The sequence below is a fragment of the Vespula vulgaris genome, chromosome 13 (assembly GCF_905475345.1).
Source record: "Vespula vulgaris chromosome 13, iyVesVulg1.1, whole genome shotgun sequence".
Taxonomy (NCBI): Eukaryota; Metazoa; Arthropoda; class Insecta; order Hymenoptera; family Vespidae; genus Vespula; species Vespula vulgaris.
Genome location: NC_066598.1, coordinates 80621 through 96923, shown reverse-complemented (window position 1 = coordinate 96923; position 16303 = coordinate 80621). Strand labels below are relative to the sequence as shown.

Below are 16303 nucleotides of genomic sequence, written 5' to 3'. Positions count from 1 at the left end.
AATCAAAGTAAAATAGAACTCGTTACGCACGCGTGAATACGTACGAGCAAAAGCGCGCGCGCACACACACACCCACACACAGAGAGAGACATCAATTATGAAAGCAGTACCAATGGCCGTTCGGCTGAATAAAATCGGTCTCGAAACCTTTTGCGACAGCAGAGAAGACCGAAACAAAAAAAGAGACTGAAAAAGCCACCACTGGCGTTCCTTTGATGAATCGTATCCGATACGGATTCGCAGGTGTACACAGACGCGGATAATTGGACGATCTCGTTCGATCGTATCATCTTCGGTCCATTCAGCCACACGCAGAGAGAAGGGAAAAAGCGATTCAGACTTTTGCGCTCGTGTTGGTTCCCCCTTTTTTTACAAATTCCAAAATTACAGAGACTCGTTAAAAAGAACTTGGATGAATTTCGTAGCACACGGAAAAAGGCACTCCTACGTCGCATCGTTTCGAAATTTTTCCTTTTTCTTTTCTTTCTTGTTTTTTTCTTTTTTTTTTCCCCCCAAGATATTTTTCGATTCTAATTATTCCTCGCGCACGTGTCTGCCTGCTATATAGGACGAACGTACATATTTAATCGAATCAAATCTTTTCAAATCAATGTTGATTGTCGTCCCGATTAAATAATACTTGCAATTCGCGCGTCTACGTGATACAAAGGAAATGAATCATGATAAAACGAAGCGATCTAAATTCATTTAACGAATTCAGTTAACGGATTCGTTAACGAACATTCATCGTATCGCGTATCGTCAATTAATCGATCGATTCTTTTCAGGTTTTGTATCGTTCGACAATCAAGCGAGCGCGCAAGCAGCGATCCACGCGATGAACGGATTCCAGATAGGAATGAAACGGTTAAAGGTACAACTTAAAAGGCCCAAGGATTCTAGCAAGCCATACTAACCCACGTCCTAGCGTAGAAAAACTGGACGGTTTGCGCCCTACGTCATAACTTACAGAGTAAGCCTTCTTTTCCTCTATTTCCAATTACTCCTGGACTTTGATAAATTCTTCACTGTTTCTAGTCGCCAAAAAGAGAGACACAGATATTCCTCCGTTCGTTTACAGATGTCGTACGAGAATGCAAGCCCTTTGGAAGCTCGACGATCAGGAGTGACGAGTTTGAATCACCGCTGCAACGCTCCTCTCCATCGTAATAACCTAGTATACTAGCTAGTTAATTTCATAGAGGATAGTATCTAGAAATCGAGATAGAGACGCAGCTTCGTCGCTCGCTAAAAAGTTGCCTCGACGAAGACGAAGGAGATCCAAAGGAGCTCGATTCGGATGTTCTCTATTATTTTTCTTTTTTTTTTGCGCTAAACCCAAATTCGAGGAGACTGAAGGAGCAAAAAATGTTATACCGGCTAAACGTTCGCCGAATGCAACGACGCCGTGGCGCGAGAAAGTTGGAGCGCATCTCTCTTCGCTGACGTTTGACGTTTGACGTTTGACGTTTGACGTTTGACGTTTGGAAGAAAGGATCTTTGGTCGAACACGATCATTCTACTCGTCATCCCGTTTCTTTCTTGCAATTCTGTCGGATATTTTTTTGAATCTCCTCATTATCCCCTCCCTTCGATCTAAACTCCCACTCCTTTTCTATCGTTTCGCAAGAGATTCGATCGTTCGAGTCTTCGCCGTTGTTGTACCTGTTCAGGGAATTTTAAAGAATGAGAAAATAATTTTAAAAAGACGAGAGAAGAAGGAGGAACAAGAAGAAAGAAGAAAAAGAAAAAGCAAGAAAAAGCCAAAGAAGCTCGACGAACTTGGGCTCAGCGTCAAGATCCGAAATCCTGCGAGTTCATCCAAGTGTCTCTCTCTTACATATAATATTGATATATGTGTATACATATATATATATATATATATATACAATATATATATACACATATATACACATCTATAAGAATTTTAACGCGCATCGTTTTGCGCGCCGTAGATTTTATATACACTGCAACTAGAGAGAGAACGTCAGTGCCGTGCGTCAAAAGAAGAAATAGAGAACTTTCTAGGCTTCCTAGGACTCACGGCCCTTCGTTGTCCCTGTGTAGCATGTATCGATTACGATTATCCTTATTAACTTATTATCATTATCGCGTTATCATTATTCTTATTATTCTTATCAAGTCGCGAGCGAGTTTCCGGCCGAAAGTATATACATATACATATTATTATTATTTTTACTGTTATTTTTATAACTATTACTATTATTATTATTATTAGTACTATTATTATTATCATTATCATTACGTATACATATGTATATGTACATGTATGTATGTATGTATGTATGTATGTATATACATATATGTATATGTATAATCCACACACGTACACAGAAACACACACAGAGAAGTTTCTACGGATTTTCACAGGCATATATCCCAAGGGTTCCTTTTTCAGCGTCGAGATAAGGAAAAAGTAAAATCATTTTACGTTCGATCGACCGCATACTGCATCGCCCGAGAAATGTCAACTAGGCTGTGATTATACCGAACATACAAAAAAAAAAGAAACCAAAGAAAAAGAAAGACACAGAAGGAAAAAACGAGCAATGGAATCGGCGTTTTCTTTGTACGGAGGGAAATTTTCACAAGATCGTATCGTACTCGAGAGAAGGGCATGGATTATCATCGTCCTTTGTTGATTCAAAAACTAATCCTTTTTTTTTTCTATTTTCCTGACTCACGCTATTACTATTATTAATACTACTACTATGACAACTACTACTACGACAACTACTACTACTATTACGACTACTACTAAACTACGACTATTATTACTACTGTTGCTACTACTACACTACTTCTGTTACTACTGCTACTGCTACTACTACTACTACTACTACTACTACTACTACTACTACTACTACTACTACTACTACTACTACTACTGTTACCACCATCATCACCACCATCACTACTACTACTACTACTATTACTACTACTACTACTACTACTACTACTACTACTACTACTACTACTGCTACTACTACTGCTAGTACTATTATTACTATTACTATTATTATACTAGTCAACACTTCTAGTCGCTCGCACTACGAGTGGAGAAACGATCAAGGGTTGAGATTTTGAAGTATCATGGATTACCAGCACGCTTTGCCATTCTTCTTCGTCGTTATATCTATCGATGATGACATATAGTACAATCACAAAAAAAGATAGGAAGGAACAGAGAATGGCGGAGCGTGCAAAACTTTTATCCTGCCAGAATCCGAGCTACTCCTCGGTCCTTTGAAGACACGTCAATTCACGCGCTGGGAACACGAGAAAAACGTATATCTATCGTAGCTCGTTATATTGTTTGTTGCGATCTTTAGAATTGAAGAACTTCATATATATAGCAAAGCTAAGCTAGCCCATTTTTTCTTCGATCGTCGTTCTAAAAGAAATAAAAGACCAAAGATAAGAGAGCGATGTGTAAAAAAGATTAGGACATTTTGCGAGCGATGCCCGGTCGGATCCTGCGATCGATCGATTAGCGGGAAATAGAAAAAGGTGCGGGAGTTAAACCAAATACTTAGGCTAATTTTTTAGACGATAGGATACATAAAATGACGGTCAAGCGGAGCGACAAAATGGAGAGGAGAACTTTGATCTAGCGGAAATAATCAACTAAAGTACCAACTATTATGTATATCTATGTATCTATATATACATATATGCGTATATGGGTATAGATATATAAATATTCATTATTTGAGAAAAAGTATATAAATATATAATTAAAAATAATATAAATATATGAGAGATATATAATATATATATATATACTATATATATATATCTATATATATATATGTATGTATATATTAATCGAAAGAAAACTAGAGACTTAGTAAATTATTATTATTATTATAGTTTTAGCCAATGAGAACGTAACAGATCCGCAATGTAAAGCAGATAAGAGAGAGTGAGAGAGAGAGAAAGAGAGAAAGATAAAATGCAACAAATTATTAGCTTCGCGGGATACGAAAGGGTGACGGTACGTTTAGTGAGACGTAAAAACAAAAGAAACTAGTCACGTGCGCTGTTTAGAGCGCTACTATGTAATATATATAATATAAATTATGCGCACATATAACGTATATTATATATATTACAGTAATATTATATACATATATGCATACTACATAAATACATATATATATATGTGTGTGTGTGTATATATATATATATATGTATATATATACACATACATATATGTATATATGTATATATATAGTATTTATCTTTCAATTTGTATTTTACTTTTTAGAGGGGTTTGGACGGACGACCCTTCTCCTCGCTTTTACAGTCCGTTCACGAATTCATTGCTCACACTATATTCGTGGCACACGTACAGGGCATAAAATGGAAGATAAAGGATAGAGTGATTAAAACGTAGCTACATATATACGTATGTACGTATGTACACGGCTCATACATAACAGACATGAAGTGAAATACAACGTGATGAGACGCGCGTGTACGATTTTAAAGAGTACGTTTTGAATTTCCCTTCTTCAACGAGAGTTCGGAGGCTACATATATAGTTATCGACGGATAATGGTATGAAACGACATAAAAATAATAAGAATAATAATAATGGTAATAATTATGACGATGATAATATAATATATATTAATACTAATATATAATAATAATAATAATAATAATAATAATAATAATAATAATAATAATAATAATAATAATAAACAAATAATAATAATAACTAATAATAATAATTACTAATAATAAACTGATTAGTATTATAATAACAAATAAATGAATAATAATAATAATAATAATAATAATAATAATAATAATAATAAACTAATAATTTATAATACATATACACATAAACTTATATACTATACAGCAGCGTAAACATACACAACATATATTCTTGTCATTTTTAGAAAATTACCTTTATAAATAAAAATATTTCCGATCTCAATGGGGCGTGGTCGATCGGGGATCGCGTTCGTAGGAAGGACGATGATTTGGAAGAGGCAGAGCAGAACAGCAAAGACTGTTATTATATAAAGGATCTTGATTTGAATTCTCAACCATACTTTGTACGTCGAATCGATAAGTCTCGTGTACATGACCGGCTTCGTTCGCCAATGGACATTTAAGATTCATTCTTAATTTTTTATTACCACTCAAGTTCACTTATCATTTTTCAAATATGACGTTTCATTTTGAAATGAAATTTGATTAACACGCAATATATCGAGTTCCAACGTAGTTTAACCCACGTTTGCCGATCCACAGCTTCAATAATTACATACCGTGAACGGAATAGCGAATCAATGCGAGCGTGAGAGACACAGGGCTCGGTAATAAGGGCCTCGATATATATATAACACTAACACTGGCAAACAGGTACCACCGAGTAAAGATGTAATCGGGAAGCGTGTACGGGCGTATCGCGCACGTGCCTAACTATCTTTACACTGATGATGCATTACGCGCAGCCGGTGCTTGGCACATTCAACGAACGTTTCATTTCTCACGGATGTTATTTGCTTCTCTGGCTGCATGCACTGTCTATGTTTAATGCATATAGTATTTATACATACCTATATAAAGTAAATGCACAGGCGCGTATTACGTATGTGAGGCTCTTTAATTCGTTGCGTACAATGGATGTACGAAGTCGATAGAAACGATACGATAATATAAGATAGAGATAAGCGGATTGAGAATCCGATCGGACAGATTTTCCACGCGATTTGCGTTGTTAAGGCGCAAAAGAAGAAACTGTGAGGGAACATCCTTTATAAGAGAGTTAAAGGCATCGGTGAACGAATTCGCGAGTTTCTTTTATTTTCCAACATCTTTTTCTTCATTTCCCCTTAATTTTTTTCTTCTTAGGATCATTCTTTATTTTTTTGCAGAGGCTAATCTCTTTTCGCGCGATACCATAGAATATCATTTAAAGAAGAGTGTGGCTTGGAGTTATCACTTTTCTCTCGAATGTTTGTCATTACGAGCTTGCGAGGAAGATTATTTATGATGAACCAGCCATTTGATAGAAGCCGTAGAAAGTAGGCAACTCGGAGGATAAGCAATTTCTTCGAAGATGCATCTTTGCCCGCACACATACATATACGAATACGAGAATGATCAGGAGATAAAGAGAAGAGATTCAAAGAAGCATCTATCGCGGGGAACACAGAAGAGACACGTATACTAAATAATAAAAAAAAAGAAATGCTTCTATGCAAGCACCAATTGATAATATCACTACGATCTAAGCTTTTTAAAGAACTTTAACAAGTACTAAAAATAGCATATATCAAGGAAACACAACCTACTCTTATAAATAACATGGAGAACACAAAATATAAATACACGCATATACAAAACGTACACGTATATTATACGTATATACATATAAATATATAAATACCGTATAAATATATAAATATAAATATAAATTATAAATATGAATATATATATATATAAATATAAATAAATATATATAAATATAAATACATATATATATATAAATATATAAATACGAAGGTCAAACGACGATTGTAGACAAACTAGAAAAAAATATAAACTATTTTATCCAACAAAGTTTTTGCTACAACCGACGTAGTGTGCATCTTGCTAAATGTCATAATCGAGACTTATTAAGAGGGAGAAGAAAGAGAGAGAGAGAGAGAAAGAGAGAGAGAGAGAGAGAGAGAGAAAGAAAGAGAGAGAGTGAGAGAGAGATTCTTAGCTCTAAGAACGAGATTAGAGAGATAAAGAAAAAAGAAAAGAAAAAAAAAATAATGAACATAATAATGCGATATTCCCTGAGGAGATCAGCTTTGAATTTATTTTTACATGACGTGATATAATAACCGAGACGAATTCGCTGCTCGCTAATCAATGTTCCGAATTTCTGGGAAAGCGATGTATTCGCGAAAAATCCGAAGCGTCGTATATACGGCGTGCCCGCGTATGGAATTTACGAATCGATCGGAGAGGAAAGAAACAAAAAAATGATTTTCAGAAGAAAGCTTCGTATTCTCGATACGCTTCGGCATGACGTCGTACCGAATCGTCCATCGACTTCGTCCTGCATGAAAATTAACTCGAAGAAGTTAGCAGCGTCGACGGAAGCGCCCATCCTTTTGTAAACTTTTATTTATTTTTTTATTTTAAAATGGGAGAACAAACATGAGCGCTTCACTCGACGTCTGATTTATCTCAAATCGGGATCCGAATACTTTGCCCATTGCATTGCTCTAAACTGAATGTCTATGATGGACGACGCGCTATAAAATGCGATTTCGAAGTTAAAAGGGATCCGTGCTGATGACAGAGAAAGAGAGAGAGAGAGAGAGAGAGAGAGAGAGAGAGAGGAGAAGAGAAGAGAAAGAAGGAGGATGATATATATATTTGTACTTATATATCACGCTGCTCTCGAAAAATCAATTTGACACGATCGATCCAGCGCAATTGCATTTGCGAGCAAGCCAAAGGTATGAACAAGGAAAACCCATCGACCCTCTCGACACTGCTGCACCGCGTTAACAATCCCCCCATTTGAAGTGGAATTAAGAGAAAAAAGAAAAAAGTATAAAAAGATATAAAAGAGAAAATTGGAATCACGTTCGCTAACGTTGCGATCCGATCGAATCGTAATGTCAGTGATATAATATATAGGAAACAGGGTATGTTTTTGCAATTATTTGCGTAACTTGTAAAGAAAACTTAAACGAACACACGTACAATACATATACGCGCGCGTACATACATATTTACATATACAAAAAGATACATTATATGCACTATTCGAATCGATGACTCAGCGATGAGAAGAACGAGAAGCCGCGCGCACACGCGACGTCACAACGCGACAACAACGGCACACAACAACAGCAATTACACATGCACACGCAATTACACGTCAAAATGAGCGAAGAATTATCAAAGACGCGTGACTTTTTAACTAGGCTCTCGCCGATCTAACTATATCTCTTAAAGCTACCTACGACGTAAGCAGATATCGAAGATATTGTAGGTGTTACATCGTCCTACGTAGGCTACGATAAGCGAACGTAGAAACGGACTCGCGAATCGAGAGTGAATTTTCATCCTCGCGATCTCTCTTTTTCCTCGCTCTTCGGCCATTCCCAAACGGATTTGTGATTTGTTAGTAAACGTGCGCGATCGTCGCGCCTGTTGGATTCTTAAAAAGAGAAAAAAGATTTAAAAGGTTAAAGAAATGTCGAAAATACTTCTTCCTCCCATAAATTTTTCTACCCGTCTATATCTGCTTACCTTTTTTATCTCGCATTGTCTACATTTTCTTTCTTCTTTTCTGGCTTTGATATCCCCTTTCGTGGAACTTGATTCGTTAGCGAGATTCTTCGAGTATATTTTCCTTATCCAAGGTGTTACAATCAACATCAGCGAACGTTTCCTCGATCGATCATAATCTTTCGAATCGTTACGGATAGTTGGCCATAGTCGTTCGTTCGATACGCTCTAGGATCGCTGTTTCGTTTAAAGACCCAAGCCAAGGCTGATCGTCACCGGGCTTCGTAAGAGATCTTTTTCAAAAAAAAAAATCAAATCAAACGATGAAAATTTAGATCGCCATAATCCCCGGCCATACTTCGATCGACTATCCGGGACCAATCATTATTCCTTCTGGCTAAAAGTGAAGAACAATTAAAAAGAAGCGCGTTTAATATTGTAGTTCAATCATCTGCTACGTGAGAGAATGACAGAATGATCGAACGAGAAAAGAAGAATGAAAGGGAAAGAGAGATAGAAAGCAGTTGAAAGTAAAAAAGATGTTCTTCGACCGTATGGTTCGTCCCAATTCGACATTTTTTTTATCGATCTTTTTCCCCTTCGAGAAGAAAGACGCGACCCCTTCTTGGACCAACGACGCTTCAGAGGGAAAACTATACACGAGACTTAGACTTTTTACAGAGTTACACTTGTCAATTTCCGTGCACGGAACTTCAAACTTCTTGTCGTTACGAATAGCGGTTCGATTTGTAGAAATAGATCTCCGAAGAAAGTTGTGTGTGTGTGTGTGTGTGTGTGTGTGTGTATGAGAGAAAGAGAGAGAGAGAGAGAGAGAGAGAGGGAGAGGGAGAGAGGGAAAGAATTAGGATCTCGCGTTGTCGTTAGTAGAAAGGTGGGGTCGATGACGCTCTACATTCGTTCCAATTTCTTTTCTATGATTACATTTCTTCGAGATTATTGTCTTGCTTGCTTGATAAAAGTCTACGATCTAAGATATTTTTATAGCTTATTAAACTTACTTGATCGATGAAAAATGGTTTTGATTGAATGTCTCGTACAATTTTGGACAAAATTTTATTTTATTCTCTCTAACGATCGTGCAATTTCGAAGACCGTCGCGGCTCGAACCCCGTAGATCATATAGTGTTTGAAACGCTAATGAGCCCTCCTCCATCGGCTGGAAAATGTGCAATGTTTAGAGAAAGGAGCGATGCTTTTAGAAGGCTGTACACGTCCTAGTTAATTTCGAGTTAATTGAACGAGGAGGGCATGAAACACACGCGCACACACGTACACACGTACACAGTCAAGATGCAGAGCGGCGAAAAATTATGTCGTGTGTGGTCCGTATTAACAAAAAAAAAGGAAAAAGAAAAAAAAACAAAAAAAAATGAAAAAAGAAAAGAAAAACAAAAGATTTGACAACTTTTTATTGAATAATATACGTAGTATTTGTCGAGCAATTTGCGTGTGATAGAAACCGAGAGTCTGATTATAAGCATGAAAGAAGCAGAGAGAGAGAGAGGGAGAGAGAGAGAGAGAGAGAGAGAGAGAGAGAGAGAGAGAACGCATATGACATTAATTGTGAAACGTTAAATTAAATCAGACAGAACATATTTTAAATAATTAATCGCCAAACGACAAATTTTTAACTATGAAACTCGTAGCTTCTAAGATCGATACATATATATACATATATATACATATATATATACATATATATATATACATATTATATATACATATATATACATATATATATACATGTGTACATATATTCGTATATAAACATAAATAAATTAACCGTATTATTATAATATATACATATATTATTACAAATACTGCATAAAAAATGGTAATTGATTGAAAGTCGTCTCTCTAAAATTACATATAAAATCGAGAAATGCGGGTAAGGCGAGTAACTCGACTTTTTTTTTAATTCGATGTGTCTTCTCGATGGGATGACAGATGACCGATGATCGATGAACGATGATCGACGAAGAGATCGAGAAAAGACAGAGACGAAAACTTTCTCGACCTCCTTGCCGTATCTCCGCGGCTGTCTTTTTCGATAAGTGGCCGGCGCGTGTTTCCTCTTGTCCGTAGCAATCCCCATCGTTTGATACAAATCCTTTTCTCGAAAAGGAACGTGTATTAGCTCCTCCGTGCAATATGTCTACGATTTAGATAGTTTCGTTGATTCTCACTGGCGCATATCGCAAGCAAGTTCGATTGTGGAAATCATAATGCGGTAGCTCTGGCGCCTGCTCGAAGTGCAACAGTTGGTTAACAAGTGGTTCCTTCGCTACGAAACGCCACACCACGACCGCGACGCGTTAAAATTACCAAGAACGATCGTTAAAATTACTCGAGAGAAAGCCTGGAGAGAAATTGCCTTAAAATTTATTTGCTAACGCACACTTTGTGCTCGTTACTTCGCACTCTGTTTTATTTGTATTTTATTGTTATAATTCGTTTGTTTCGTCGATCGTTGCTTAATTATTTCGAGCCGGTGAACACTTTTGAAGGGAGACGTTGCCTGAGCAGGGAGAAAAATTTTAAGTGCTCGGGCGTATACCGTCCAGTATAAAAATCGGTTTAATTTTAAGATTGTTTTAAGATACAATACTTGATTCTACGCTTGTACGCTTCTTTGCACGAATCTAGTCGAACGATAGAAGATTCTAGTCACATTATATCATTCCCGCAATGACTGATCCGCGATCGGTGGGTCGAGGATTCTCGTCTTTCAAAAACTACGTTCTCATATTTGTGTCCATTTATCATTAGTTTGCAACCGCGGCCGCCGCCAATTAGTCCGTCGAGTCCGCCGCGTACTGGTATCCCGTTACTCGAGAGGCTAGGGATATAGAAATTTTAGCTGTAGGTACACGTACGACATACAAACCATACACATACATATAGGTATTTTATACCTACGTGCGACTATAACCGAACCTGTATATTTTTACATACTAAATGTGCAGAAGCGAATGGTGGGGTGAGTCGTTGCAAGAGGCGCGAAAAAGGGGTACGGAAATATGTACATATTTTGTTGATACGTACACTCGTATATATGCAGAAATACACACGCACACGCGCGCACACACGTATACACACGCACACGCGCGCGCACACACCCCACACACACACACACACACATACACATCGTATATTCACACACTATACAAAAGTATCCTGCAGCCTTTTGGCGCATAGGAGAAAGAGAGAATAAAAGTAAAGATGTGCACCGAGAGTATCGTGAAATCTGTTTTATCGTTGATTTAGGGCGTGGCATACAATAATTAAAAAAAAAGAAAAAGAAGAAAAGAAAAAAAAAAAGAAAAAATGTCAAGTTTTGTAATCAACGCACCCCGATTTTCGCTGCTTCGTGTTCTAACGGGAGCCGGAAAGCGTTGCGTAGTATAATCAAATACCGATATATACATTTGCGAGAGTTTAGTCACGGTCTAGTAGCGACGATCGTATCTACCTGCGATAGAAAACGAATCGCTTTGTTTCAGCTCCTCCGACTTACAGATCGGTGGGACGATCCTCGTGACTAGATCGACGATTTGTACATAATAATACTATAATAGTAAAAAAAATAACTGCAAAGATCTGCACAGGGTGTACGTATACATACCGGTGCACACGTAATGTCCTACTTAAAGAAAAAGTACTAACATATTATTAGCGCGTGAGATAGAAAGGATAAGGAAATAAATAAAAAGAAAAAGGTACAGAACAAGAAGAAAAATAGAATGGAGAAGAGGAAGAGGAAGAGCGTTCACGATATGAGCGTGACGTTTGCGAAGAGATCTCGCCCTCGCCCCTTTTTTCTCGGGGAAGATCTTGCAGGCCGATTTAACGATTAAGTCATTTTTGTGCGCAAGAATTCGAATAAGAAATCACTAAGGGTGTTTGAGAGCGCGGTCTTCGAACCAAATAGCAAAAGAACGAGAAAGAGTGAGAGTGAGTGTGAAAGTAAGAGAGAAAGAGATAGAGAGAGAGAGAGAGAAAGAGAGAGAGAGAGAGAGAGAGAAATGTTTGTAACTATTTATTATAAACAAAATACAACAGTATTAAAATCCTTAAATATGATAAAAAAAAAAGAAAGAAAAACGCAGGGCGATATTTCATTGATCGGTCGCAATTGTTTGACTGATTATTTTTGTTATTAGCATTATTACGCTTCGTTGTATAACTAAGCATACATATTATCGCTATCCATTATTATTTTTCTAACTCGTTGACGTCCTTGTGCAAAAATGGAAGAAAAGATAAAAGGGCCCTGTGCGCGCGACTACGCAATCAAGCGAGATTCGAGAATATCTCGATGGTCGCCATTTATACGCGTTCATGATTGAGAAAAAGTTGAGAACGAGCGAGATAGAGATAGAGAGAGAGAGAGAGAGAGAGAGAGAGAGAGAGAGAGAGAGAGAGGGAGGGAGAGAAGGAAATAGCGGATGTGCGTGTGAGTGAGAGCGAGAGGGAAGGAAGCGACCGAACGCGCGAACGCAGATCAAAAGTAAACTTAAAATATGGTAGTAGTATCGTTAAAGAAAATAAAAAAAAGAGAAAAAACAATTAAGCGAGGGGAAGAGGTTTTAGCATATCAGCGTGTCGAGCTTTTAGGGTGGCACGATAGCGTGAAACGACGATCGCGCACGCGACACGACACACACGTTAGAAGAAAGAAAAAGAAAGAAATAATAAAATTTGCGCACTTATTAAATGATGTAGTACGTAAATTGTGTTTCGAGAAAGAAATAAGACGTTTGATGTCGGTGGGATTCGAGGAGAAGAAGGAGGATTGGGAGGAGAAAAAGGGGGAGGTGTAGGGGGTTAGAGGAGGAGAATGAGGAGAAGGAGGTGAAGGAGGAGGAGAAAAGGAGAGAAGAGGCGTGAGATGGGAGAGCATGCGCGTTTCGTGGAAACTTTTCGGCCTTCCTTTCTTACTTTTTATCTTCCTCCTTAACCTCCCACTTCTCCCGTTCCATCTTTCCACGCTCCGTCCTTTCCTCCACGAGAGAATGTGCAATTTTTTCGCGGAGAAAGAAAAAATCGTCGTTGTTCCTCGACGAGAAGGAAAAGTTTCCGCGATCCGTGCCGTGAACGACCGGTGGAATTTCCAAGCCGATTTTCCGATCTCGAAGTGCGCTTCTTCGGTATGTTCCTTTAAGCTGTGCAGCGTGCACGAAAACAGTTTGTTATTACGAGAATAATGAAAACTTACCTTTTTTCCTTTCTTGCCTTTGGAGTCGGGGATGCTACGAGAGGATTTCATCGATTAATGAATGTCAGGAAATCAGGAAGCTCGTCTCGTGCGTCGAACGGAAAAGAGGACAAATTCTACCGGTTCGCGTGCACGTTAGGTACAAGGAATAATAAATAATGAAGATTTGTTATAACGTATTAGTCGGCGATTTTTTTTCAAGAGCGAAAACAAAGTAGAAGAGCGGGGGAAAGAGGCGAGAGAGGCGGGACCGATTTGCACGACGGACCGGAATTTTGGGAACGAAGAAAGCGCGAACGCGAGACATGCCATTTTTTAATTATTATTTTCATAAGGAACATGTAATATAATATTAATAATGTATATCGATATATGACGAATTAACAGCATCATCGCGAGCTATGATCTCACACGAAACAACGCGCACGCACACACGCACACACATACGCGCACGCGCACATACACCCACCCACCCACACACACGCACACACACACACACATACGTGAATGAACGGACGGACAAACAGAGGACAGACAAAGAAGCAACAAACGGACGGACGAACAGAAAGATATACGCATCATGTACACATGCGCGACGATGATGATGGTTAATATTATTATTATTACAATTATTATGGTTATCGATTATGATTATTATTATAAACAAGAAAAAAGATACTAAAATACATTATATAAAATAAAGATAATTAACCCTTACGTTAGGAGGCTAAACGCATACTACAACGTTTGAAGTATAAATAAAGCAAAAAAAAAGCGAAGAAAAGGAATTTACATTAAGAGAAACACTTTGAAATTAACATGCATACGTACACGTACGCACACGTACACACACGCACGCACCACACAGCACACACGCGCACACACGCACGTACACGTGACACGCGCACCAAGAAGAAGTCTGGGTGACATAAATCAACGTCGTACATTTATACTATATCAAGACTAGGACACGGTGAAATATATAAAAACGTAGAGAATTTTTGAACGTACCTCGTGGGAATCTGCATTTCGTCGATGATCGTGACGATATCGTGACGAAACTTTGACGCTAGTTTATATCGTCTCGTTCCAAGCGAAAGTTTACGAGAATTGAAAATATGGAGGAATCAGTGGATCCGCGACAGTGAAATCGAAAGAAACTCATTAACTCGTACGACTTTCTCTCTGTGTATACTCGAATAAAGGTGGCGAGGAGAAGGAAGACGATTCCGTTGGATGTGATATAGGGACGATAAGTCTAACGAAATCGTTGTCACGTATCGGTAGACGAAGGAAGGTTCCCCGACGTTCGTATTTTCGCGCCACAGACGTGTTCCCGTATTCGGACATTGTTTGGGTTCGTCTTTTTCGTTTTCGTTCTTTCTTATGTATAATAAACGCCGAGCCGAAAAAAGTTCTCTGTACGACGTACCTTATCCCACTTGGAGCTCGCATACAGACTACATAAAAAAAAATGAAAAAAAATCTAGCTATTACGGAAATGGCTACTAGAAAGAAGAAATGTACCATTCAGATAGTTTATTATTAAAGAAACGGTAATCATTATAGGTATATTAACGACATTATTTATATTATTACGCATATTATATAAATAATTAATAAACGAGATACTGACCTTAGGGTGAAGTATTCGCAAATGAAAAAATTTTGGAAAAGGCCGCGTTCAAAAGGAATATTTTGAGGCGCGGCGGCGACGTGCCATTTTGTCGGAAATGGCATTATCGACGGAAATAAAAAATAAAATAAAATAAAATAAAATAAAATAAAAGGAAAGAAAAGAAAAGAAAAGAAAAGAAAAGAAAAGAAAAGAAAAAAAAGAATAACCAGCCGATTTACTTTAACTTCGACAGTACTATTATTTATTTGTATATGCCGAACGATTATGCCGTTTTCAGCGCGACATATTTTGGCGATTCTCTTTGCTGGTAAAGATTCATACGATGGTCGCGTTCCAGGGCTTAAAAACGGAGAACTAAATGGGAGAAAGAGAGAAAGAGAGATAGAGACAATTAAAAAGAAAAAAAAAAAAAAAAAGAATAAATGAACAAAATAAAAACCAGAAGTTTCTATACTTTTTACGGAGATTGTTATAGTCTAAGCGCACACTGATCAAGGCATTCGTCGCTCGGCAAAGCATAATACAATTATTAATATAAAATTTATAACAGAAATAAAATAAATGAAGTTAATAAATATGTACACTGTATAATAAACATTATTTCCTATTAATAATCATCGGCTTTTTATTGGCCATCTTAGTTACAATTAATTACTTTCTTACACGATCCCAATATTATCATTATATTTAGTTAATAGTACCTTCCTTAGCTTTAATTTCACCTTCGTTGTAATAAATACATAAATATATGACGATGTAAAAACAATGATTGTACTCTGATAACGATAAAAAAAGTATTTTCTCAAGTGAAATGAAATTAACCGATCGTCGATAACGTCACGGTCGGGAATATTATACGATGGTAAGAAACTGGAAAACGTCTTTACTCGAGCTCGTTAAATGTTCAACATACGCGTATGTCGTTAATCGTAACCCTGTTTGTCCATTCCGCTACATGAACATAGAATCATGTAAAGTCTCGAGATCCTTTTTCCTCTGTACGGATCTCTTTTTTTCCTTTCTGTACATTTCGTAGTCTTCGTCATCGGTTGGTAACTCGTATCTACAGAGCGGACACGAGTTGGTCTGAAAAAAGAGGTTTCAAATCACTCCGTCGTTTGAAATCGTCATTTTCTCGTAAT

The 16303-nt window shown here is 37.5% G+C and overlaps 2 protein-coding genes across 18 annotated transcripts in view; one reads left to right on the top strand and one right to left on the bottom strand.

Annotated features, from left to right (window-relative positions):
* LOC127068422 (CUGBP Elav-like family member 4) overlaps positions 1-15775 on the top strand; it is a 520701-nt gene extending 504926 nt beyond the window's left edge. For 16 of the 17 annotated variants that reach the window (XM_051004620.1, XM_051004613.1, XM_051004618.1 and 13 more), the window contains 2 exons: positions 789-973; positions 1082-15775. In XM_051004620.1, the coding sequence (XP_050860577.1) occupies positions 789-916 (128 nt within the window). In that variant the 3' untranslated portion in view covers positions 917-973; positions 1082-15775. The remainder of the gene's footprint in view (positions 1-788; positions 974-1081) is intronic. The other variant, XM_051004606.1, reaches the window with a different exon arrangement.
* Positions 15759-16303, bottom strand: part of LOC127068467 (E3 ubiquitin-protein ligase RNF181-like) — a 989-nt gene continuing 444 nt past the window's right edge. The window contains exon 2 of the mRNA XM_051004723.1: positions 15759-16247. Coding sequence (XP_050860680.1) covers positions 16113-16247 — 135 coding nt within the window. The 3' untranslated portion in view covers positions 15759-16112. The remainder of the gene's footprint in view (positions 16248-16303) is intronic.